We start from the raw sequence: 27,571 nt of genomic DNA, 5'->3' as shown, positions 1-27,571 counted from the left end.
GACTCAGGGTGCCAAATGAGTGGCAGTCACAGTCAGAAGGGGCCGCTTAAGGCTGGGGAAGGGAAAGGGACACCACCGAGGCGGCGGGCGAGGTGCCCTAGTGAAAGGCCAGGCCCCGGGAGTCGGGGCCGCAGGGGCATCCCGCAGATCGCTACTGGGGCCAGGATGTCCCGACAGGGCGGCCCCGTATGTCCAGAGCCACAGGCGGCGGGAGAGGGGCCCCGTCCGGGCGGTACCTCCAGCATCCAGTAAGCCAGCATCTTCCGCATGTGCGGCTTGATCTCCCTCTGCACGCACTGGAAGTAGGAGGCGCGGGGCACGTAGCGCTCCTCCAGGCGGAGCAAGCTCTGCAGGACACGTTGGTCCCCCAGCAGCCGCGGGTCCGGCCCGGCCCGGGGCGCGTGCCGGGTGCCCTCGCAACACAGCAGCTCCATTCTCGGGCGGCGCGCGGGCTGGGCGGCGGTGCGGGCTCGCGAGTCGGAGCGCGGGCGGCGGGTCGCAGAGCGCCGGGCGCGGGTCTGGCGCTGGCACTGCGCGGCGGAGCCCCAGCCCGCCCGCTGCCCGCGCGCGCGCCGCTTCCCTGACAGGCGCCCCGCCCCTCGCGACGATGTAGCAACCGTGGAATGCTCGGACGTCGCGACGTTCCGAGGGGCGGGGCTGCCGGCGCCCGGGCGGAAAGGGCTGGCGGCGCGCTCGCCCCGCCCTCCCCGCCGCCCATTGGCCCGCCGGGCGCGAGCCGGCCGGCTTCCGGGCGCCCCGGCCCTGCTGACCCCCGGGTGGGGAGAACTTTCTGGGTGTCTTCGCCACCAAAGGGCCCTCCCATTTTGCTTCTCTGACTATGCTCGCCCGGGGAAAGAACTGTTCTCCGGAGGTCATTCATTCATTCATTCATTTATTCCTTCGTTAAACCCTACTTCACCGGCCGCTTGCTGTAAGGAATGTGGTGAATAATGCAAGAGCTAGTTCTTTAGGAAATACTGTTCCGAAGAACTTAATGTACAATACCGCTGAACCTTCATGAAAACTTGGAAACTGAGGCACAGTAACCGTAACCATCACACAGACCAGGCCCATGAGAGAGCTAAGATTGGGAAGCTGGCCCTTTGCCCCAGATTCTGTGCCCCATACCGGTGTATCAATACTTAAAACTGTGACTCTCCGACCTACCTCGGCATCGCCTGGGAGCTGGCAAGACATGCAGACTCTCAGGCCCAACCCTGACCCGCAGGGTTAGAATCTGCATTTTAACGAGATTCCTGTGTACTTTAAAGTATGAAGAGCCTTGGTCTAAATCAGCATGTTACAGAAACGCAACAGGAAGGAAAGGCCATGGATTCAAGGCCTCGCCTTGTTGTTAAGTTGGTTGTGTGGTGTTGGACAAGCCCTTAAAGTTGGCCTCGATTTCTGTTTGAGGAAACTGGGTGGAGAAACTGGACTCTGTCTGAAGGAGTTTCTTGCTCAGACTGTGTAAGGCCTACCAGTGGCCATTTCTTCAACCTCCCAAACTTTGGGTTACTTTGTAGTTGGGACGGAAGCTGGATTCCACATGGCCAGCAGGCAGACTGCAGACCTCTGGTATTGCTCCAAAAGGGATGAGGCCTTGAGGATCCCTGCAGCTCATGGAGTCCTCCTGACTTGGGAGACACTAAGGAAGTGTTTCCTTCCTTACTCACTAAGGAAATAACTAGAGAAATGATACTATGTAGAAGATGCAAATTCTGTGCTATTTTCTCAAGTAACTGTTCTTTCTTATATGATGAATTTTATTGTAGTTTTCATATCATGAAAAATTTTTTTTTGCATTGTAAAAATCTTGGAAAATACAGACAAGCCACAAAAAAAGGAAAATAATAATCACTTGCAATTTCACCATTCAGTGCTTGCTTCAGCAGCACATATACTAAAATTGGAAGAATACAGAAGATTAGCATGGCCCCTGCTAAATTTTTTAGAAAAAAAAATATATTTTTTTTTGAAACAGAGTCTCACTTTGTTGCCCAGGCTAGCGTGAGTGCTGTGGCATCAGCCTAGCTCACAGCAACCTCAAACTCCTGGGCTCAAGCAATCCTGCCGCCTCAGCCTCCCGAGTAGCTGGGACTGCGCCAGGCATGTGCCACCATGCCTGGCTAATTTTTTCTATATATATATGTATTAGTTGGCCAATTAATTTCTTTCTATTTATAGTAGAGACAGGGGTCTTGCTCTTGCTCAGCCTGGTTTCGAACTCCTGACCTGGAGCAATCCGCCCGCCTTGGCCTCCCAGAGTGCTAGGATTACAGAGGTGAGCCACCTTACTGGCCAAGAAATTTAAATTGTTGCTATTTCTTCCTATTAAAAACAATACTGCAAAACTTTTCTATGGTATTATCATTGTGCATACTCATGATTATTTCTAGAAGTGAATTAATTTCTAGAAGTGGAATTTCTCAACCTAAAGTTATGAAACATTCTAAGGCTTTTGATACAGTTCTTATTGCCAAATTTCCCTGCTGAAAGGCTGACCCAACCTACTCCACCAATACTAGATATCTATTTTTTAAAACAACTATGACAACTGGAAAGATGAAAAATAGTTTGTTCGTAATAATCTATTTGGGTATATTATTAGACATTTACATTTCTTATTTAAATTACCTATTCGTGTCCTTTACTCAGTCTTTTATAGGGATGTGCATTTTCTTTTTTTTTAATTTTCTGTTAATTTGTTTTTTTTTCTTTTTTTTCTACAGAAAGCCCAGTGTGTTTTCTTATTGATTATAAGTGCTCATTACATTTTAAGGATATTAACCCTTTTTAGTATTTTTTTCTTTGTCATATATTTTGTGAAAACAAAGTTTTAATTCATTATTTGACTTTAATTTTTGGTTCATGGTGGGTTTCTTTTTTTTAACAAATAGAAGGTGGTTTTTTTTCTGGTTTTTTTTTTTTTTTTTTTTTTTGAGACAGAGTCTCACTCTGTTGCCGGGGCTAAAGTGCTGTGTCATCAGCCTAGCTCACAGCAACCTCAAACTCCTGGGCTCAAGAAATACTTCTGCCTCAGCCTCCCAAGTAGCTGGGACTATAGGCATGTGCCACCATGCCTGGCTAATTTTTTCTATATATGTTTAGTTGGCCAATTACTTTCTTTCCCTTTTTAGTAGAGACGGGGTCTCGCTCTTGCTCAGGCTGGTTTCGAACTCCTGACCCTGAACAGTCCTCCCTCCTCGACCTCCCAGAGTGCTAGGATTACAGGCGTGAGCCACAAAATAAATCTTTTTAAATAGAAGGTTTATTTTTATGTAGTGATTTACCAACATTTTCTTTAATGATTTGTACCTTTGAATCATGCCTTCCCCACCCTGAAATTATATAAATACTAGAAGAAAATATAGGAAATATTTTTTTTAACAATTTTTTCGTGTCATCCTTGCACAGGGGCCACCCTAATCTTCTCTGTATCGTTCCAATTTTAGTATATGTGCTGCCGAAGCAAGCACAATATAGGAAATATTTATACATGATTCTTATCACCCTGGAGCTTGTTGAAAATGCAGATTGTTTTTTTTTAATTTTTTTTAATTTCAGCATATAACAGGGGTACAAATGTTTAGGTTACATATATTGCCTTTGCCCTACCCAAGGCATGTCCATGTCCAGCTTCAAGCATGTCCATCCCCCAGACAGTGCACACCGCACCCATTACATGTGTATATGCCCATCCCCTCCTCCCCCCTCCCATCTGCCCGACACCTGATGAATGTTATTACTATATGTGCACTTAAGTGTTGATCAGTTAATACCCATTTAATGGTGAGTACATGTGGTGCTTATTTTTCCATTCTTGTGATACTTCACTTGGTAGAATGGGCTCCAGCTCTATCCAGGATAATACAAGAGGTGCTAGATCACCATTCATTTTTGTGGCTGAGAACTCCATGGTATACATATACCACATTTTATTTTTATTTATTTTTTTATTTTTTATTTCTTTTGAGACAAGAGTCTCACTTTGTCCAGGCTAGAGTGAGTGCCATGGCGTCAGCCTAGCTCACAGCAACCTCAAACTCCTGGGTTCAAACAATCCTAATGCCTCAGTCTCCCAAGTAGCTGGGACTACAGGCGTGTGCCACCATGCCCAGCTAATTTTTTTCTATATATATTAGTTGGCCAATTAATTTCTTTCTATTTATAGTAGAGACAGGGTCTAGCTCTTGCTCAGGCTGGTTTCGAACTCCTGACCTCGAGCAATCTGCCTGCCTTGGCCTCCCAGAGTGCTAGGATTACAGGCGGGAGACACCGCGCTCGGCCTTATTTATTTATTTTTTGAGACAGAGTCACACTCTGTTGCCTAGGCTAGAGTGCCATGGCATCAGCCTAGCTCACAGCAACCTCAAACTCCTGAGCTCAAGTGATCCTCCTGCCTCAGCCTCCTGAGTAGCTGGGACTACAGGCATGTGCCACCATGACCAGCTAATTTTTTCTATATATTTTTTAGTTGTCCAGCTAATTTATTTCTATGTTTAGTAGAGACAGTGTCTCACTCTTGCACAGGCTGGTCTTGAACTCCTGACCTCGAGCAATCCTCCCGCCTCGGCCTCCCAGAGTGCTAGGATTACAGGCATGAGCCTCTGCACCTGGCCCATATAGCACATTTTATTAATCCACTAAGGAATTGATGGGCACTTAGGTTGTTTCCACATCTTTGTAATTGTGAATTGTGTTGCTATAAACATTCAAGTGCAGATGTCTTTTTTATGGAACATCTTTTTTTCCTTTGGGTAATTTCCTAGTAATGGATTGCTGGATCAAATGGTAGTTCTACTTGTAGCTCTTTGAGGTATCTCCATACTACTTTCCACAGAGGTTGTACTAGTTTCCATTCCCAGAAAATGCAGCCCAAATCCTTAGGCCCTAACTTCTCATTCTCCAAGTGTATGATATAGCCCCAAAATCTGCATTTTAAGGGTACCTACAATAAAGGCCTATTTTAAAAAGTATAAATCTTTACCTACATTTATTCAATGTATCATATTGGGGGAGAAGTGTCTAGCTTTATTTTACAAAATGATTGGCCAGTGTTTCCCACAGTGCTGTTTTAAGAATCTGTTCTTTATTTCACTCACTTGCCTGTTATAAGCATCCCCGAGCTTGGTTCTTGCATTTGATTTATTTATTTATGAGACAGATTCTCGCTGTCACCCAGGCTGGAGTGCAGTGGCATCAGCCTCGCTCACAGCAACCTCAAACTCCTGGGCTCTAGTGATCCTCCTGCCTCAGCCTCCCAAGTTGCTGGGACTACAGGTGTGCACCACCACACCTGGGTAATTTTTTCTATTTTTAGTAGAGATGGGGTCTCACTCTTGCTCAGTCTAATCTCGCTCCTGAGCTCAAGTGATCCTCCCATCTCAGCCTCCCAGAGTGCTAGGATTATAGATGTCAGCCACCCCACCTGGCCTGGTTCTTGTATTTTAGATCATGCCTTATTTTGGTCATTGGTAGCCAAATACTTTCACTAGGAACTGGCCTTCAGAATTCCTGCCACTTTTGTCTAAGAAATCTCATCTGTCTATTACGCATAAAGACACCTAAAGAAGACACCAAAAGCTCATTCAGTCTGAAATAACTATTGCCCTCCACTTCTAGAGAGAACTGACCTTCAGCTACAGCAAGAGGGATGTAAATTAGATAACAGGGAAAACTCCAACTAGAAAATGATGCGGGAAAGGGAAGAGGAGCACAATTGCCTTCTCTGCAGACTTATAAAAATAGAGCAGGTCCTCTCTTTGCCCTCCCCATTTCCTCTAACTCTCCCCCATCCCTGGTCACCCAATCTCCTCCACCTCAAGTGTCCTCTCAGTTTATTCATCCATCCTTCCAGGTCCATCTCAGGTCTGTCCTTCTTCAGGAAGCCTCCTTGGAACAGTTGAGCTACAGGAACCAAACCTCTGACCCCTAAACTCCTGCAGATCCCACTGCACATGGCCTGCATTTGACTGTCTAGTTCTGGACCTGTTCTCTACCCCCAGCCACAGTGTAAGCTCCTGGAAAGGGGAAGACAATTTACCTACATTGAGATCCAACTAAGTGCCTGGCGAGGCGTTTACAATCCACCATCTTTCCCCCTGAGAATTGTTTTCAGATGGGAAAACTAAGGTACAATAGGATTGAATAACACACTGAAGGTCTACTTGGCTCCCCCAAACTGCACCCTTATTAATGCTGTACTACCGCTCCTATGGACAGGGAGTGTGTCCTATACGCCTGTGTCTCCTCTGCCGGGCCTCGCACCTTGTGACCACTAGCAATAATAACAACCCTTTGTGCAGTGCTTACTGTGTTCTAGGCACTGCCCATACTTGATATGTAGTAAATTATTTCATCTCCACATCAACTTTATGAGAAGTATATTGTTATTTTCTGTTATTTTACAGAAAAGGGAAACAATACTCAGAGTGGCTAAGTAACCAGCCCAAGGTCACACAGCCAGTAAGTGGTGGATGCAGGATTCAACCCAGGTCGTCTGGCTCCAGAGTCCATGCTCGCTCTTAATCACTTCATCCTGCTGCCTCTTGTGCTGTCCCATGAGTATGTATTGTTTTTGGTTGCTGATTTATTAATTGAGATGGGGGCACACAGAGACTGCCCAGTCCTGGAAGCTGAGGTGCAAACCTGGGGAAGGGAGACCCTGGGGAGCAGAGCTTTAAGAGAGATTCTTCTGCTTTGCCCCTGGCTGGGACTTCCATAACCAGAGCTGGGTCATCCTGGTCCTCCAGGGCCAAGGACTGGCCACTGAGGAGGCAGGTGAGCTGGACACAGGGCAGGTGCAAAGGAGTTAGTGGGCAATTGGATGATCTTCTTGGGAACTTCACCAGTCACCTCCACCTCAAAGGAGTAGGGGCTCCCCTTGAATTGTTCCCATAAGGAAAAGTAAAGACGAAGCAATGACCATGGTCAATATGGCGAGGACTTTCTGTCCAGGTGCATTCAATTGAACAAAGTCACTCAATAAAATGGCAAACTGGAGGAGAGGTGAGAATGGAATCTCACAGCCCAGTGAGAAGCCCCAAGGAGGAAGGATACAATGCTTCCTTCCTCCTCATCCTCTTCATCATTTAAGTGTTCCCATCTGAGAACACAGAGGGTGAACAAAGTGAAGAGTGTGGCCCATCACCCAGCATCCCACTTTCTACAGCTCAGTTACCTTCAGACCCATTGAGATGACAGGCAGAGCTAAGCCAGCCATGGGGCTGGGGGCGGGGGTGCTAAGCAGGGAGGTGGCAAGGCTCTGGAGTCAGACTGCTTTCAATTCAAGACCTGGCTCCGCGCCTTATGACTGCAGGAGTTACTGGAAGTTCTCTGCCTGTTTCCTCTTTTGTCCAATGGGGATAATAAAGTCCTTACCCTACAGAGGTATTCTGAAGACTAAACAGGCAGAAAACATCTCACCTGGGCCTGGCACAAAGCGAGCATTCAAAGATGGTATTTTCTGTAATTATTATTACTATTATTATTCCCTCTCTCAAAAAGTAGCCTTTCTGCTGTGGACATGCAACCATAACATAACCCCTCTGAGAAAAGTAAAAGTCCGAGTAGCAAAAGCCCCACTCCTAGCCAACTTACATGATCTGGCTGCTAAAAGTAACCACACCCTCTGCCACTACACCCTCGCTGACTATGCGGCTTTGGGTAAGTTATACCACTTCTCTGTGCCTCAATTTCCTTTTTGGAAAATGGCAATAATAGTGGTACCTCCCTTCTAGGGTAGTTGTGAGGATGAAATGAGTTGATCTGTGTAAAATACATAGAACAGTGCCTGACACATGGTGAGCACTTTTTTAAAAGTTAGTTGTGATTGTGGGACTTAAAGGCACAAACTGCTTCATGTATTTGACTATTCACGATAATAAATATAATACAATAGATGTGAAGGCACCTGGAATATGAAAATGCCAGTGATTACTACTGTGGTGGAGAACACTTGGCAAATCTGCTTCAGAAGGGGTGAAGAAAACAGTATCCCAATCAATGAAACAATCTAGTAGACTGAAAGTAGTCTGATATACCATTATTGGATTTCTGAGAATTGGAAAAAAAACCTATATAACATTTTCCCCTAACATTTATTTTGAAATATTTCAAACCTACAGGAAAGCTACAATAATAGTAAACACGACCATATCCCTTGCCTAAATTCATGTGTTTGTTGAACCATTTGAGACTGACTTACAGAGACCATGACTCCTGATCCCTATTTCAGCCTGTATCTCCTAAAAATGGGACAGTCTCCCACATGACCAAAAAAAATTACAATTAAAAAATTAACACTAATACAATACCATAAGCAATCCAAATGCAAAGTCCTCCAATTTCCAATAATATCCTTTCATAGCTTTTTTCCTTTGCAACCCAAGACCCAATCAAGGATCATGTTTGCATTTAGTTACCCTAACACTTTAATCTCCTTTAATCTATTAATAGAACAGTTTCTGAGCCTTTAAAAAAAAGTCTCTGATAACATGGATATTTTTGAAAGCCAAATACCTTATGCAATGTACTCTAATTTGGATTTCTCTACTGTTTTCTCCTAATTAGATGCAGACTGAACATTTTTGGTAGAGATATCTCATAGGTAATGTTCTGTCTTGTTTAGACAGAACATATATTTTGTTGTGAAAAAAAATCAAGCATTAAACCAAACTGAATATACTTTACTTTTTTCTTTGAGAATTCAGGAGATACTTTCGTGTTTATAGTATTCCAGGTCACTTTTTTGAGCATCTGTTATATTTGTATCATGCTTCACTTCAACGTCAGTAATCTGCAAAACTTTGTACCTGTCCATTCCTATCAGTAAAACCTGAGCACTCTTCCAATACACATAGAATACTTCATTTATAAACTATGTCCATACTTGCTACTTTAATATATTATATATGTTATAGAATATGCTAAGAAATGTCGAAAGGATAAGACAAAAATACATACAAATACAATTTTTCACATTTTCTTTTCTCTCTCCAATGGACTATTATACCCAGAGTTCACCATTTCTTACCTACCCAAGACAGACTTCAGTACTGACCAAGACACTGAACTTGGATGAACCTTTAAAATCTCAATACAGGCCGGGCGCGGTGGCTCACGCCTGTAATCCTAGCTCTCTGGGAGGCCGAGACGGGCGGATTGCTCAAGGTCCGGAGTTCGAAACCAGCCTGAGCAAGAGCGAGACCTCCTCTCTACTATAAATAGAAAGAAATTAATTGGTCAACTAATATATATATAAAAAATTAGCCGGGCATGGTGGCGCATGCCTGTAGTCCCAGCTACTCGGGAGGCTGAGGCAGGAGGATCGCTTGAGCCCAGGAGTTTGAGGTTGCTGTGAGCTAGGCTGACGCCACGGCACTCACTCTAGCCTGGGCAACAAAGTGAGACTCTGTCTCAAAAAAAAAAATAAATAAATAAATAAATAAAATAAAATAAAATAAAATAAAATAAAATAAAATCTCAATACAGCACTTCAGGCAGTGCTACCAAATCAGAGCTGGCATGTGAATTGGCCTGATTCCTATTTCTGTTTTACATAGGAGGCTGCCTTTTTGGCATTCCACACGGGTGTCCAATAGGCATATTATTAATAAACTCAACTCCAAAACTAAGATCCTAATCTTTCCCCAACAAACCTGCTCTTCCTGTGGGCTCCTCATCTCAGAAAACCACAACTCCATTCTTCCAATTGCTCAGACCAAACACTTCGGTGTCATTCTTCATTCCTCTCTCTGATCCCACATCCTTTCATCAGCAGATCACAGAGGACCTGCTTTCAAAATATCTCCAGAATCCATTATCTTTCCTTCTCCTCCTCTGCTACCTCTCCAGTTCAAACTCAATTCTTCCTTGACCTCACCGATCCCTATCATCCAACCCATTACCCCTTTCTGGCTGATTCTCTGTCCAAAATACATCTCCACTCCTTTTCTTTTCTCTATTTCCACTGCCACCACCTGGTCCAAGTTGTGTCACCTGTTACCTGGATGAGAGTGCTAGCCTCCTGCCAGTCTCCATGATCCACCCTTGCCCCCTCCAGTCTAATCTCAACAAAGCAGCCCTCTAGTGGCTCCCCATTTCACCTGGAGTCAGTGCCAAAGGCGCTACATGACCTGCACCCCCACCCCATTTCCCACTACTCTCTCACTGTGTTCTGGCTACACTGCTCGTGGAACGTGCCAGGCATACATGTTCTCCCCGCACTTGCCGTTCTATCTGCCTGGAATGTTCTGCCTCCGGATATCCACCTGGCCCCACTCCATCACTTCCTCAGGTCATTTAAGAGTTGCATTCCTCTTACAGCCTTTCCTGGCCATCCTACCTACATTTTTTTTGGAGACAGTCTTGTTCTGTTGCCCGGACAAGAGTGCCGTGGCGTCAGCCTAGCTCACAGCAACCTCAAACTCTTGGGCTCAAGCGATCCTTCTATCTCAGCCTCTCGAGTAGCTGGGACTACAGGCATGTGCCACCGTGCCGGGCTAATTTTTTGTTTCTATTTTTAGTTGCCAGGCTCATTTTTTTCTATTTTTAGTAGAGACAGGGTCTTGCTCTTGCCCCGGCTGGTCTCGAGCTCCTGAGCTCAAGCGATCCTCCAGCCTAGGCCTCCCAAAGTGCTAGGATTACAGGCATAAGCCACCGCGCCAGGTCCATCCTACCTAAATTTTTAATGTCAGCTCCTCAGCCCTGACACCTCCTATACCCTTTCACTGCTTTATTTTTCTGCTTACCACTCTCACTAACATAGTATATACTTACATATTCTGTTACAGTGTGTCTGCTCCTCCACCTGCCCACCAAAGCAAAATGGTGCCTGGCTCATGGCAGATGTTCAATAAATCTTTTTTGAATGAATAAAACAAACTGGATGTAAGAAACACACCAGCACAAGCCACATGATAAATGGCAGTTTGCACATGGTAAGGGAGGGGTAGGGGCTGGTGGGGCTGGACGCAGTGAACGAGCAGCATGTGTCCCACCCAAAGCCCAGGAGGTGCTGCTTAGCTCTAGACTTTGGCTACACCATAGTAACAAGTGTTGCCATATATTCCCTGCTTCCCATAGGAAATATTTCTTCAAATACCAAATCTCTATTGCTTCAGTTGAAAAACAACAACAAAACAACAATGCAAGCCACACATGATGGTCTCTAGGCTGGATCTAGGGGTTAACGAGCAGTTTGCAATTCTAGCTCGTAAGTTGCTTAGGAAAACCAACTTCAGGTACTGGCATGAACCTGTCAAATCTCTCCTCATACTATAAGAATACAACCTATATATTTACACTTTTGCTCTTTCTCCTTCTTTCTGGCTGTCTGGATTCTGAATGAACGATGCTTTCCTGTTCTACCATTCTGTTTGAGATTCCTGTTCCACAGGTAATGGTGAGGGAGGCGACTGGGCCTCAGGTGTGGAAGGGTAACTACTATAGCAAAACACCTGGCAAAGAGCTCTGTCTTCTGGCTCTCAGCTGCGAAGCATTCCTCACTATAGGTTCAAGATAGCGCTGGCATTGATTTACCACAGTCATTAGGTAAGGGAACTCTGCATTTGACTTGGTCCCTAGCTCTGCTATTTGCCAGCTGTGTGATGACTGTTCTGTCCCAGCCTTCACATTTGCAAGCTGGGGATGGCAGTAACACCTATCTGATCCGGTGAATGCAAGGATTAATATGGGGAAAGCCCCTACGATGATGCCAGGCTCGTAGTAAGTGGTCAATAAAGATAGCTGGGATCATTAACAATCAAGCACCTTAACAAGTGCCTTCCATGCCTTAGTCAGGCTTTCGTATGCCCTGGGACATGCTGGAGGTGGGTCAGAGAAGCCTCCCTTTTAAGAGCTTCCAGGCTAGCGTGGGTGACTATGATGATCCTACACAGTGGAGGAATCCTAAGATGTCACTAAGGTAAGACTCTTACCAGGGCATCTGTGCAACACTCACCAGAGGTAGGCAAGGTGGTTTACGTGTAACGGGAAGGGTGGGCTGCACTGGGACTGGTGGGGGTTAGTGGTCCCTGTCACGTGAATTCCATGAGACAGCGTGGTGGAAGAAATGGGATTGCAGAAGCTCAGAAAGTGTGAGTAAGAAGGGACAGGCAGGAAGGGGCACCCAGAGAAAGTCTGGGGGGTGGTTGCAGTGGTGTGTCCCAATGTGACACAATACCCATGGCAGCACACCAGAGCATTTTAGGTAGTAATGATAATAGATTCCATTCGTTAAGTGCTTTCTCTTAGCCAGAGTTTTACCACGTATGTGCTATGAGGTACAGGTGCTATTATTCCTCTTATGTTACAGATAGGAAAAAGACAGGCACAAAGAGGTTAGGCAACTCCCAATGCCAGCCATACAGCTAGCAGGTGGCTGTCTTAGTTTGGGCTCCCCAGAAGCAGACCCTGAGACCAGTATTTGAGTGTAATCATTTGCTTGAGAGGTGATTCCAGGAAGGACCCCCAGGGGAGTGGGGAGTGAGCAGGAAGGGAGGGCAGGCAGTGAAGAGCGCATCACTGAGTCAGTTACCACTGTGGGCAATCAGGGCTCAATCCTGCCTGGAACAGCTACTGGGGGAGGGCTGCTGGGGACGGAAGGGGGAGGTGAAATTGACTCCCCAACACTTCCAGCTTCTGAGTAGGGGGCACAATGTACTCTGATGGTCAGAACAAGCTCTCAAGCAAAGTGACAGTGCTGGTACTGGGAAGTAAGGCTGGTGCTCTCTGGAAGTGCCATGGACATCTGGGTGGAAACCGGCCACATGTGCTGCACTGGCAGGGCTGGGACTGCGGCCCAGGCAGTCAGATGCCAGAGCCCACGTTCTAAGCACGATCAAATATTCTGTGCTTGTTTCAAAGCAATGTGTATGTGTGTATCAGACATGAATCCTGAGACTTTATTGAGTTTCCTTGTAATTAAAAACTATTATTCTAAAAATATTAAGAAGACATAGCAGAAGGGGCACAAGGAAGTGGCAGTTGTAAAGGTAGCATGTAAATAACAGACAATTGGGGATTAAAGGAAGAGAAATAAAAGCGCAAAACTTTTTAGTCTGAAGACTTCAACTTGAGTCCCAGGACCTGGCTCTGTCCCAACCATATACGTGCGCGCGCGCGCACACACACACACACACATACGTACATACATACATACATACATACATATGCACGCAGCTAGGCAAGGGCCTCGACTCTGGTAGCACAGGTTGTAAAGGGGATAACAAGAGTACTTAAAAGGTGGTTCTAGGACCAGATGAGACAATGAATGAGTGAAAAAGTGCTAAGTAACTATAGCATGGTAGGCAAATGGTAGGTAAGGGGTAATTATTTGAGTGCCCAAGGAATCCCTCAGGGAACCATTAGGAATGGGGGCTCCCGTTCTGCCTCTCCTATGTGACCCAACAGACCCCCCATCATCACCATTCCAGCTTCCGTTTGTGAAGAGAACTCAGATTTTGTTGAGGTTATCAGGTGGTCTTGTGTTTCAGGGGGGATCAGGCACCCCTTGGTCTCAGAGGTCAATCCAAGTTACTCCAACACAAATTATGATGATTCCACAACTGGTTTAGGAATGGACACTTGCTATAATTCTAGAGAATACGGTGTGACGGTAAGCTGGCTAAGGGACTTCTACCACAGGGGCACGGAGGAGAACAATTTCCTGCCCTGTGTGACAATGGAGTTAGAAAAGCTAATATTAATATTTACTAGGTTGGTCCGAGTGCAGTGGTGTTTACAACTAATTGATCACAACCAGTTACAGATTCCTTTGTTCCTTCTCCACTCCCACTGCTTCACTTGACTAGCCTTAAAAAAAAATAATAATTTACTCAATGTTTCCTACGTGACAGGCACTAATCTAAGAGTTAAACAAACAAAAACTCATTCATTTAATCCACATAATATCAAAATTCTGAGGTAAAGTATTATCATCTCATTTCACAGACAGTGTAAGCAATTTACTCAATTGTCCTAATAGCTATGGGTTTTGCTTGTAGAATCAACATTCTTAACCACTATGCAGTGATGTCTGGAGCAGCTGCATCCATCTTGCAATAATAAAAGAAAGAGCTGACACCTGAGAATGACCATAATGAATTTCCCTCCCTAATGCCATTGTTGAGCTGCTGAATTAACCAATCCTGGACCACCTACCTCTGAACTTTTGTGATATGTAAATAATATTTTCCTATTGTTTAACCTATTTTCAGTCTTTGCGTTTCTTTCTCTGCTATCACTGACATGATGGGTTGACCTTCAAAGCAGACTGGCAAAGAGTTCTACCAAACATTCAAGAAATAAGTAATTTCAATCTTACACTAAATCTTTCACTCTAGTGTATATAAAAAAAGGATTCACTTCAACTCTATTTATTGATTATTTTGAGACAGGGTCTTGCTATATTGCCCAGGCTGGTCTCAAACTCCTGACCTCCAGCAATCCTGCCTCAGCCTCCTGAGTAGCAGGAACTATAGGCATGTGCCACTGCACCTAGCCTTTTCAACTCATTTTTAGTGTAATGTTGATTCCAAAATCCAGCAAGAACATTACGTGGAAAAAAACTATACTTTTAAACACAGATGCAAAATCCTAAGCCAGATATTAGCAAACTGATTCTAGCAATATGTAAAAAAGGTAATATATTATGCTTGACTTTCCTCCAAAGTACATAGTTTATTATTTTGAAAAAAAAATCAATGTATTGACCAGGGTGTGGTGGCGCATGCCTGTAGTCCCAGCTACTCGGGAGGCTGAGGCAGCAGGATTGCTTGAGCCCAGGAGTTTGAGGTTGCTGTGAGCTAGGCTGATGCCACGGCACTCACTCTAGCCTGGGCAACAAAGTAAGACTCTGTCTCAAAAAAATAAAATAAAATAAAAAATTAGAAAAAAACAATATAATTGACCATACTGACAGATTAAAGGGAGAAGATCACATGATCACATCAACAGGTGCCAATAAAAGCATTTGACAAAAGTCAACATTCATTTATAAGAAGAAACTCTTGGCGAAGAGTTTAGATGGGAACTTCCTTAGTCTTACACGGGGCATGTGCTAAAACCCCAGAGCAAACATCTTACTTAGTGGTGATACATCAAAAGCAAACCAGGAAAGTGCCAAGCAAATATGCCAGTCCAGCCGGCAGAAGCTCTAGGGCCTTAGCAAAGGCTGTGAAAGACCAACAGGTGCTGGTTCCTTCCCCATTACCAGCCTAGCCAGTATCTTCCTGGGACTAGCAAGGCCTGTTCTCAATGTTATAAAGGTAGGTCATCATTTCTGTACTCCTCCCTCAACTTACACATTTTTATAAACAGCACCATCTTTCTTCAAAGTCCTCAGATTTTAATCCCTGCTGCCATCTTGGTTTTCTTCTTTTCTTTGATTTCCTGACCTGATCACTTACTTGGCACAACAAAACCACTCCCTGAAACCCCCTTAGGTCTCACTCTTCCTATTCCTCCAGTTAGGCTTTTAGTAAATTTCTCAAAATTTGTCACCAAAGTAAACCCCTTATGGCAGAGAAGAAGGAATGCATCTCTCTGAGGAATATTATAATCTACAATTGCCTTTTGCAAAACTGAAATTTATTTGAAGTTTAAATAGTCTCCCTTAGAAATTGATATATAGTTTGGATTCTGGCCCATAATGTAACCCTAATTGTCATAATATAAAAATAATGGTTTAAATTATGGATGGTTAAGAAAAGCAACCTGCGCGGAAGCCAAGTATTAATATATCATACAACTGGCAGAAGCAGTTTGGCTGGGGGTTTTCAAACCCTCCTTTGAAAGGCTGGGCCGATGTTATTATTGCAGAAACCTCCAAGAGAGCCTCCTCTTGGCCCTGCTTCCAGATAGATCCAGATCAATGGCCCAAGGCCATCAGATTAATCTCTCACAGACACTCCTTTCATCTCCAGTCCAAGGACCTGCTTATCTGGGTAAATTTAAAAGTCAACCAGCCTGGCTTTCAAAGCCACCCTTTCCAATTTTATCTCAGCCCCAGCACTCCAGCCCACCAACCCACCTCAGGGCCTTATCACCCACCACTGGCATCCTGCTCCTTATGCCAAATCCAGCCTCTTCCCTCAAGGCCTAGCTCCTGCCCCAACTCTTCCATGAAGCTCCCAGGGTGGTATGATTGAAAGATCATGGAAACTTAGAGCACACAGCCAGCTAATGGTTGTTCTCAACGATTTTTCTTCGAATTTTCCTGCGAATAAATCCTGTTTTCTCCCAAGCGACTGGAACTCCTGGGAGTAGGTGTTACATCGTTTTAGTTCTGAATTTGTTTAACCAGCTGGAAGAAGTGCTCTATATAAAGATGTATACTTTGATGCCTGCCTCCCTCAGGCAATTCCCATTTGGATGATCTTTCCTCCACCTGTTGTAGGCCATTATCACTTGTAAATCCAGTTTAAGGTTCCTCTAATTGTAGGTTATTTACCTTTTCACTTTTAGATTGTCATTAGTGTTACAGAACAGTGCTATATATATATGTGTGTGTGTGTGTGTTTTCTATAAATGTGTGTGTGTGTGTGTATATATATATATATATATATATATATATATTTTTTTTTTTTTTTTTTTTTTTTAGACAGAGTCTTGCTTTGTTGTCCAGGCTAGAGTGAGTGCCATGGCATCAGCCTAGCTCACAGCAACCTCAAACTCCTGGGCTTAAGCAATCCTCCTGCCTCAGCCTCCAAAGTAGCTGAGACTACAGGCATGCGCCACTATGCCCAGCTAATTTTTTCTATAAAGATTAATTGGCCAATTAATTTATTTCTATTTATAGTAGAGATGGGGGTCTCGCTCTTGCTCAGGCTGGTTTTGAACTCCTGACCTCAAGCAATCTGCCTGCCTTGGCCTCCCAGAGTGCTAGGATTACAGGCGTGAGCCTATATATATATATATATATATATATATATATAGTACTAGAATTACAGGCATGAGCCTATATATATGTGTGTGTGTGTGTGTATGTATATATACACACATACACACACACATATACACACACATTTTTAGAAAAGATCAATTCCAGGCCAGGCGCGGTGGCTCACAACTGTAATCCTAGCACTCTGGAAGATGGAGGTGGGAAGATCACTCAAGTTCAGGAGTTCAAGTTCAAGAAAAGATCAATTCCTCCTCCAAACTCACAAAGCTGTGCCAGGTAACTCATTCTATTTTTTTTAAATTCTGTCTAGGAGAGTGTGTATCATTCATTCTCCCATTCATTCACTTATTCCACAGAACTTATTGAGACCTTATCAAATCCAAGATATTCCTGGGGCCATGAACAATACAAAGACAAACAAAACAGTTTTTTTTCTCTAAAGAGAATGCAATCTCCCTGGTGAATTAAGATGTGTGTTGCTTTTCTTCTCAATAATTTACCTTCACCTGATTCTTTAAATGACTCAAGTATGTGGGTTTCTGAGCTTTGACTCATCACATGGCCAGAAAGTTCCCTGGAATCAGGAATTGAATCTCTTAGTTTTTAGTAGGTATCTAAGTAGAGTAAGAATATGTTCCAGTCAGTACTGATTGTACTGGCATAATTATTAATGGTGCACCCCTTCACTTTCAAAAGTGTCCCAGTTTGAAAACAAGTGTTGGTGATGATGTAGAGAAATTGGAACCCTCATAGACTGCTGGTGAAAGTGTAAAATGGTACAGCCACTTCAGAAAACAATCTGGCAATTCCTCAAAATGTTCAACATAGAGTTACCATCTAACCTAGCAATTCTACTTCTAGGTATATGCCAAGAAAAATTAAAATTTACATTCACACAAAAACTTTTATACAAACATCAGAGAGCATTATTCATAATAGCCAAAAATGGAAACAACCCAAACATTTATCAACATATGAAAATGAACATAATATGGTATATGCATACAATGGAATATCATTCAGCCATAAAAAGAAATGCAGTATTGATACATGCTACAACATGTATAAACCCTGTAATCATTATGGTAAATGAAAGAAGCCAGACACAAAAGTCCACCTATCAGTATGATTCCATTTATATGAGATGTTCAGAGTAGGTAAATCTACAGAGACAGAAAGCAAATTAGTGGTTGCCTAGGGCTGGGGTGGTAGTGGTAATAGGGAATAACTGCTAATGGGTAGTGAGTTTCTTTTTAGGAGATAACAGGATTCTAAAATTAGATTATGGAGATAATTGGGTAACTCTGTAAATATACTAAAAGCTCTATTCCTTCAGCCCCGGTTTTCACATTTTCCAGTTCAGCCAGTGACAGACTGGGACACCGCAGCTAAGGCAGCCACTGTGTCCCATGAAAGGCAGTAAAAAGCTACGGTTAAAGTGTGAGTCAAGAGTTACAGAACATGGGGGGGTGACTAGACTCCTGGTTTCTTCCTCCATCAAATAGGGCAAATGGTCCCCTTTGAACCAGCTCTTCCCTCTGCCTGGACCACTCTTCCCTGCATATCCACATGGCTCCCTTCCCCACGTCCCTCGGGTCTTTGCTCAATTCTCGCACTTTGGAGCTACTTTTCCTGACCTTCTGAGACAAGATAGGAACTCGTCCTCCCACTCCAGGACTCCTCATGGTCCTTACCCTGCCATAACCCCAGCTCCTAGACCACTGCTTGGTCAGGGAAGCATTCAATAAATATTAGCATTAATAGAATGGATGAATGATGTGTGCCTACCCTTTAGAGTTCTGAGGATGTTAGAAATGTGTTTGGCCCAAGAAAATGTTGAAGCTTGTTAGTGTAACAGAGAAAATGGGCTAAAAAAAGAATAAAAATGTTTCCTTTCACTTCAAAACCGCGTTACCATTTTTGAGAACTAAAGCCTACATCCGTGCCTCAGGCCAGTGGTTGAAAGGGGTAGGGGAGTGGTCTTTGTGTTTTGGGCCACAAGAGATGGCTCTAGGGAATTGCCTGGGTAGAGGTCAAGAGATTGGAAGATGGGATGGATCAGAACCTTTAAAACTCTGTACTTCTGCTCAGAAGAAGGACATTGGTACTTTGAGATAGGAGTCTGCCAACCTCCTCATTCAGTAGCAAATTAATAAATTCCTTTCCTTTTCCTCAAACCACTTGTCCTCATTCTTCTGATGTGGCCTTGGGGACAAGTGCCAAACTTTCGGTAACATTAGGAGAACTTCCTACTGAGGACATCCCACATACCAGGCACCCAGAAATGCCCAAGACTAGCTAGGGGCTCAGGGGCTCAAAGTTTTGTTAAGAACACAGACAGACTTCCGGAGCGGGGAGACCTCAGGAAGGCACTTGCTCCAGGCTGGGTGTGTGCAGTCTTCTCCCAGGGAAGACTTAGTGACACTGTTTGCTGCTGCCTGGGCTGCATCTGGAGTGGGAACTAGCCAGGTGAGGAGGGGGTGGAGCAGGAGGCAGTGAGGAGAGAACCCAGGGGCACATTTGGTGGTGGTTCAGCACTGCCAGCAGGCATAGATATGGCTGCAGGAGTCTGCAGTAGAATCTGAGTCGTGCCCCAGTGGCAATGGAGAATGGTTGAAGGGTTTAACCTGAGCAAGAACTTGAGTACTAAGCATTTCGGGTTTGGGAACCTGTAAGTAGAGAGTATTCGAGAGGTTCCTGCAATAACCTAGTGAGAAATTCCAAGGGCCGCTTGTGACAATAGGAGAACTGTGGAACCCAGTGCCCATCTGGATGGTGGAGGGGCAGTCCAGGCTGACTCTAGGGTTTCTGGCTCTGGCAATTTCATGGAAGGTGTTCCTTTTTTCTCTGATAGGAATCCAAGTGGAAGACTAGATCTGAGGGAAAGGTTCTCTGTTTCACATGCTGCTTTTAAAGTGCCCGCAGACACTCAGAGAAGCCCCATGCCAGTCAGTCACAATAAATAGGTACCATTTATAGGGTCCTTACTGCATGTTTAGAATGCCTGTTGTCTATTTCCTTCTCACAACAATCATTTAAGGTAGGAATTACTATTCCATTTCACAAGTACAGAAACTGGGACTAAAAAATAATGACAAGTAACTGCTAAGGTCCACAGCCAGCAAGGAGCCTGGCTGGGACGTGAACTCCAATCATGGCTCATAACGCGGTTCTCTTGCCCTTCAGCACTGATACCTTGAGTTCACCTGGAGAGAATGCACACCGCTGGAAGTCCTTGGCACAGTGGAATGCAGAAAACACTCACAGTTAAGGGGTGAGTGGAGAAAAGGAGGCCATGGAAGGAAGCAGAACAGCTGGAGAGGTCAGGAGAGACTAGAAGCCAAGGGAAAGAGTTAATGCCGGATCTCAAAGCTGCCAGGGGTCTGCTGGGCCAGGACCCCTCCCTCTGCTCACAGAGTACCAGACTAACTGGCCAAGCACCTTCCCACCCCCAAGGACACATTCTTTCTTTAGATATGTTAATAGAGGCCGTGGGGTTAAGGTTGAACCTTTCACAGGCTTGGAGCCTTTGTGTCTCTTTAAAGCAGTTTGCATATCTTTGCCCTGACCTATTATGTACTGATTTTAGAGTTTACATCTGAGCTGACCATCTTAATTTGAATTTCTGGTAAGATTCCTGCAGGCTGACCTTCTGCAGCGTGGGATATGGCAAAATAAGGACTTCTGACTCAGAGCTAGATTAAAATGTGGGCTCTGCTCTGTGGCCATATTTTTTAAACCTCAGTGTTCTTGCCTGTAAAATGGGGATAATATAAGTTGCCTTCAGGGATGGTTATGAGGGTAAGAGAAAATATACATAAGATGCTCAGTTCATAATATATGCTATTATTATTACATTTACTGCTAGACTTCATGTCCTGATCACCTGGTAAGTTTAAGAATTCTGAGGGCCCTGTTCGACTCTCAGAACTGAAAATCCGAATCTCTAGGCACGGAGTGCAGGTTCTGTATGTTTATCCTCAGGTGATTCTGAAACACATCCAGGACTGAGAACCACAGCCTTGCCCCACTCCCAGGCCCTACCATCTCAGCCAGGAATTATGCTGTTGTCTGTATTATCTTCACATAGAATGTATCACAGTCTATCAGTAAACTGTCTCTTAGGCAGGTCTGTCTATCCCATAACTGGAAATTTTCAGAGGGCTAGCCCCCCCCCTAGACTGGATGTGGTTATTCCCAAATCAACAATCTATTGAGTCATGCCTCTTCATCCATAACAATAATCTCATTTTCAAAGGGCAACCCAAGCTTTCTAATTTATTAATTTATTCACTCATTTGCAGTTGCTCCCATAAGCCCTCTACAGCATGAATAATTGAGAATTCACACAAATTCTAGGGTGACTAGAACAAATGGAAAGAGAAGAAGTTTAGCACAAGTTCACCCAAGTCTCCTTCATGTATTAACTGTTTCATAAGTAACAACAAGTTATATCGATGCTTTGTGTCAGACATTGTTCTAAGTGTCTTATATAGATTAATCATTTTGATCCTCAAATTTATTGTTATCCCCACTTTACAGATGAGGAAACTGAGGCACAGAGAGGTGAAGTGACTTGAAAAGGTCACACAGCTATTTAGAAGTGGAGGCAGAACTTGAACCCAGAAAATCTGGGTCCAGGATCAGAATTTAATGACTAAACTAAGCAGAGTACGGCTGGGCAGGCCCCGAGAGGCCTGAAAGCTGAGACTACAGAGGAAGAAAGCACCATGCTGTCTCTAGGCCCAGTCAGGAGTCAGGAGGAGGAGAGGGTGAGTCCTAGAGAACCCAGACTAGGGTCACAGCTGACCACAGGCCAAGGACTTCCTGGATTCCCTAGCAGAGGAATGAATGACATGAAAAGGAAATTCTTCCAGGAAAAGAAAACATTTTTGAGGTTGGTTGTTTTTTTGTTTTTTTTTTTTTTTTGTCTCATCTCTGATTTCAGACCCATGTATGGTTTCTTTGCTGAGTCATGGAGAAGGACATTTTGAAAGGGTGGGGAGGTGGAGGCGTGTCACCTCCCCACGCCCAGGGCAGCAAAGTCACTGAGACCAGACAGGGTCATGTTCTTCATCTTACCCTGAGTCTCTTCAATGAATAAATAATAACATCAATGAACGCTTAATTGAAAAATTAAGTAAATAAGTAATTCAACCAACATTTACTAATCCCCTACCGAAGGCTTTGGAATCAAACACCCGTGGATTTATTTCCCAGCTCTTCCACTTACAACCCCGGGCAAGTGACTGAACCTCACTTTCTTCATCTACAAAATGGGGATAATGTTTGTTTCAGCCTACAAGCTTGAGCTTGTGAGCTAAGAGAGGTAAGGATCTTGGCATGCAGTGGGCATTCCATGGCTGATAACTCCTGTGTGCCTGGCACTGTGAGGAGCTGGGAATCAAAGCAGAATCCCACGGGCCCTCCAGTTCACAGTCCAGTGGGAGGGGAAATAGAGATGTTATGAATCAACACACTGGATGACTGCTGGAAGACAGGCCAGCTCCCAAGGCTAAGGGCACAGAGGAAAAGAGACCCAGCGCCAAGCTGGGGCAGGGCACATCAGCAAGTTCCTGCTGAAGTCCAGGCTTCTGAGACAATAACCTGCACACAGATCACCTGGAACTTGGTTAAAATGCAGATTCCAATTCAATACTTCTGAGTAGGGAGGGCCCGAGAGCCCGCATTTCTCAGCTCGCACGGCACTTGCTGGACCACACATCACACACTGAGCAGTGAAGATCACACCTGGGGTCCACACGGAGGCGATTTTTAGCTATTCTCACTCACAGACTTCTCTATTATCCCTTGTGTCCATTTTAGGGCAACTTGCCTCAAAGTGACTTGCAGGGCCTGCTAACTGCAGCTACCTGGCCCTTCCCCGAACCCCAGAATCAAAGTTTCAGAGATGCCCTGGTGGTCCTCACTCCCCATAATGCCCATGTCCTTGATGATGGCTATTTTTTTTTTTTTTTTTGCTTTCTTCAGCCTTCCCTTGTCTAGGCCAAATCATTCCAAATACTTCAAATATTTTCGTATCTGGAATTTTGTAACGAATTCCCTTTAAAAAGCCAGAGATTCATGAGAAAGGAGTTTAATTACCAGTCTTTTATTAATGTAAACCATCTCCATTCCATCTAAAGTGGTAGCAGAGGAGAAGCTGTACTGGAAAAGATTAGAATTTCTTGCTGATTTGTCACGAAATGCTGGTATCAGTGAAGATAACATTTAGCCGATAGCAAACGGGGTATGAATTACCGCCAACTCAAAGAGTATTAGATGAATCACTGTAAAACAAAAAAAATGAAACACCCCCAAATCTTATGGCTCATATATGGAAGGAACTTTGATAGTGGTTTCCCAAATTTGACACCAATCCTATTTTTATGGCATCACCAATAATGACTTGTGAAGCTGAAATAAACTTTTCTAAATTATCAATAATAAAAAAATTAATAATCAACCATGCTAGAGGAATATTGGATTATCTTTTTTATTCTCTCTATGGAAAATATTACAAAATTATTATCATATGAAGCTGCAAGCAAAGAGAAGGCTGCCAAAAGACACAGGAAAAAAGATATTGTAGAGGAGATCAAGCAGTTAACACAAATTGCATGTTATTTTTCTGGATTGTGTGATGTTTGTGATGTTTTGCCTTTAAAATGTTTTCTAATGTGTTGTGATTTCATTTCAAAATCTAAAGAAATATTCACTTTTGTACCTTTTTATCTGTGATTTTATAATGTTTAAAGAAGGCTCCCCAAATTGCATAAGCCTTAGACCCCATAAAACCTGAATCTGGACCAGGTGTGGTGGCTCACGTCTGTAATCCCAGCACTTTGGGAGGCTGAGGCAGGAGGATCATTTGAGGCCAGGAGTTCAAGATCAGCCTGGGCAACATAGTGAGACCCCATCTCTACAAAAAGTTAAAAAAAACCCAGCATGCCTGTAGTCCCCAAACCTCAGGAGGCTGAGGCGGAAGGATGACTCAAGCCTAGGAATTTGAGGGTGCACTGAGCTATGACAGCACCATTGCACTCCAGCCTGGATAATAGAGTGAGACAGAAAACCCTGAATCTACCCTGGGTATACCTGAAAGCACATGGGCTTTGGTGTCACATATGGGCTTAAATAGCAGATCTACCACTCTCTGACTATGTGCTATGTGGACTGAGACAAGTTACTCTACCTCCCTGAACTTCAGTTTTTTCCTCTATCTAAAATGGGATGGTGAGCCAGTGCAGCCAGGACACTGTGCTATAGTCCCAGCTACTCATGAGGCAGGAGGACTGCTTGGGCCCAGGAGTTTGAGGCCAGCCTGGGCAACACAGCAAGACCCTGTCTCTAAAAATAAAATAAAATGTAAAAAAAATAAAATGGGGCTGGGCGCGGTAGCTCACACCCGTAATCCTAGCACACTGGGAGGCCAAGGTGGGAAGATCGCTTGAGGTCAGGAGTTCGAGATCAACTTCAGCAAGAGCAAGACCCCATCTCTACTACCAATAGAAAGAAATTAGCCAGACAACTAAAAATAGAAAAAATTAGCCAGGTGCAGTGGTGTGTGCCTGTCGTCCTAGCAACTCGGGAGGCTGAGGCAGGAGGATAACACTTGAGCCCAGGAGTTTGAGGTTGCCGTGAGCTAAGCTGATGCTATGGCACACTCTAGCCCAGGCAACAGAGCGAGAATCTGTCTCAAAAAAACAAAAAACAAAAAAACCGAGATAGCCATATCTATCTCTCAGGCTTGTTTTGAGGATTAAATAAAATGCTGTATGCAAAGTGCCTATTATGTGGCCATCTCAATAAGCTTGTGGTAAACAGACAACTGAGACAGTGGGAGGTTCATTTGAGGTCACACAACCCAGGGGATATCCTTTAGAAAGGATCTGGATTTCAAGTTTGTATTAACAATCTCACTTCCTTTCAATCTTCCATCCCTTTCAAGACGGGAAGTAAAAAGCAAGACTGTGTTACCCTTGACCTGAAGTCAATCAAACTCTTCCTTCATTCTTCACCAAAGACAGGTCATGGAGACATCCCCCACACCACCCCTGGGCTTCCACGTGGGGGAGGGAAATGAGTGCCCCTCTGACAGCCCCTGTGAGAAATAATGAATCAGATGAAATTGGGAAATACTTGGCCTTTTCTTGAAATCATATATTTGGTTACCAGTTTTGTATTCTCTTTTTTTCCGCCAACTCAAACAACCCCAAGATTCTTCTCTTCTTTCCACAAACTTGTGCCAGTTTCTTTAGAAGCATTATCTCATTTTATTCTCACAGTGGCTCTAGATGATAAGTATTTAGTTTTTGTTTGTTTGTTTGTTTTTTGAGACAAGAGTCTCACTTTCTCGCCCAGGCTAGAGTGAGTGCTGTGGCGTCAGCCTAGCTCACAGCAACCTCTAACTCCTGGGCTCAAGCAATCCTTCTGCCTCAGCCTCCCAAGTAGCTGGGACTACAGGCATGCGTCACCATGCCCGGCTAATTTTTTATATATATATATTTTTAGTTGGTCAATTGATTTCTTTCTATTTTTAGTGGAGACGGGGGTCTCGCTCTTGCTCAGGCTGGTTTCGAACTTCTGACTGCGAGCAATCTGCCCGCCTTGGCCTCCCAGAGTGCTAGGATTATTACAGGTGTAAGCCACCATGCCCGGCCTGTTTGTTTGTTTTTTAAAGACAGGGTCCCCCGATGTTGCCCAGGCTGGCCTCCAACTCCTGGGCTCAAGCTATCCTTCCCCTTCAGCCTCCCAAGTAGCTGGGATTACAGGTGTGCACCACTGAGTCCAGTTCCAGACGAGAAGTATTCATAATCCCCAGTTTGTGGATAAAGACGTGGAGGCCCGGGGAGGTAAAGTGCCTTACCTGGATAGGAATCCAGGTCTGTCTAGTGTCAGAGCCCAGGCTCTTAATCACTAGACCACGCTACCTGCCAGCCAACTGCCCTCCTGTCCAGCCAATTGGATAGAGGAATCAGGACATAGGTGTGAGCTGGAGCAGGGAGTGGAGAGTCTGACATTCCACATCTCCCGTGAACACTGGCACTGCCCACCTGCTCCTGTTTCCCCTACACCTGGCTTACTGAGTCACACTTTGGCTCCCAATGCTCCCTACAGAGTCGATCCAAGAGCTAGTTGCCTCTTACGGAGCCAGAAGGCAGGTGTCAAAAGACCCTGGTTCTAATCTGGTGGGGCCACCATCGTGCCCTTAAGCAAGTCAATCTCTCCGGACCTCATTTGCAACAATTTTCAAATAACGTAGAAAAGAGATATGAAATATTTCCAGGATCCCTTTCAGTTCCAACACCGAAGTGAGCCCATCCTGTGTATATACTATTGGGGTAACTGAATGTGTTCTTGCTGATTTTCTGAAGATTCTCCCCAGAGCTACAGTATATATGGCAGTTAACAATGTGGCCATGCAGTGTAGACAGCCTCAGCCCTTAATCCCGGCTCCACCAGTCTGGCCCTGGTTTTATGGCCTTGGACAAAACCTTAACCTGTTTTGTTGTTTTTGAGACAGTCTCTCTCTGTCACCTGGGTAGCTTGTCGTGGCGTCAGCCTCAGTCACAGCAACCTCAAACTCCTAGGCTCAAGGGATCCTATCACCTCAGCCTCCCGGGTAGCTGGGACTACAGGCACATGCCACCAAGCCCAGCTAATTTTTTCTATTTTTAGTAGAGATGGGGTCTTGCTGTTCCTCAGGCTGGTCTTGAATTCCTGAGCTCAAGCGATCCTCCCGCTTTGGCCTCCCAGAGTGCTAGGATTACTGGAGTGAGCCACCAGCCCGGCCAAGACCTTAACCTCTTAAGGCGTCCTATTCCTCCTTCATAAAATGGGGGTTGCATAAGGTTCCCTCCCTATCACATGAAGTCGCTGAGAGGATAACAGAGATGGGGCCCGTACCTTGCGGAGGACTTGACATTAACATGTGTGATAATCTCAGACCTCGTGTCTGTTCGCACCTGGGAGGTAGAACTTGAAGGGGAAACTTCAAAGGGAGACTGAGTTGGAGAGGGCAGAAGCGGCGAGGGACGTGGGATGGACGGATGGTGTGACTGCAAATGGCTGCATGTGGCTGAGCTGGGGAAGAGAATGGTCCCCCTCTGTGCTCAGCCCCACTCATGTACGGCTGGGCAATGTCAAGGAGAGGCTGGGCTGGAAAATGCTAGAGAGCACTAAAATATCCACAGTGAGAATTACATCCACAAATTTTCTATCTCAGCAGGCAATGCCATCTCCCTGGGCTAAAGTATAGAGTCTGTTCTTCCCTTCTCACCACACTGGCACCATTCTTAATCAGAATTTGGTTCTCAGGGGGAGGGGGGCATGGGCAATATACATAACCTTAACATTTGTACCCCCATAATATGCTGAAATAAAAAGAAAAAGAACTTGGTTCTCTACTCAGTCAATTTGAAGCCTCTAATTCTTCTAGCCTCTGAAAGCTCAGCTCATTTTCCCCAAATCCTTTAAAACAAACTGATAAATCAAACACCGTTCCTATCATTTCTCTTTTTTAAAATCTTGGCATTTACAATGGTTAAAAAATGGAAACACCCAAAATATCCAACCACAGAGGAGTCATTAAATAAATTATAATCTTATAGTATAATATTTTACTAAAATATAATTTTAAAAAATTTATGAGATAGGATCTTGCTC

The 27,571-nt window shown here is 44.4% G+C and overlaps 1 protein-coding gene, 1 non-coding gene and 1 pseudogene across 5 annotated transcripts in view; 1 reads left to right on the top strand and 2 right to left on the bottom strand.

The window, feature by feature from the left end:
* CCND3 (cyclin D3) overlaps positions 1 to 27,571 on the bottom strand; it is an 82,760-nt gene that overhangs the window by 6,231 nt on the left and 48,958 nt on the right. The window contains exon 1 of one of the 4 annotated variants that reach the window (XM_076003357.1): positions 238 to 618. The exons of 2 other annotated variants lie outside the window; for them this stretch is intronic. In XM_076003357.1, the coding sequence (XP_075859472.1) occupies positions 238 to 434 (197 nt within the window). In that variant the 5' untranslated portion in view covers positions 435 to 618. Of the gene's footprint in view, positions 1 to 236; positions 619 to 27,571 lie in introns of those variants that run through there. One more of the 4 variants, XM_012773229.2, reaches the window with a different exon arrangement.
* LOC142871234 (uncharacterized) lies at positions 1,877 to 1,973 on the top strand (annotated as a pseudogene).
* Positions 3,369 to 3,472, bottom strand: LOC142871211 (U6 spliceosomal RNA). The gene has a single exon (XR_012919474.1). It is a non-coding gene; the product is annotated as a U6 spliceosomal RNA (small nuclear RNA).

The sequence above is a fragment of the Microcebus murinus genome, chromosome 5 (assembly GCF_040939455.1).
Source record: "Microcebus murinus isolate Inina chromosome 5, M.murinus_Inina_mat1.0, whole genome shotgun sequence".
Lineage (NCBI taxonomy): Eukaryota > Metazoa > Chordata > Mammalia > Primates > Cheirogaleidae > Microcebus > Microcebus murinus.
Note: the sequence above shows the minus strand (reverse complement) of the source record. Positions and strands in the feature narration are given on the sequence as shown.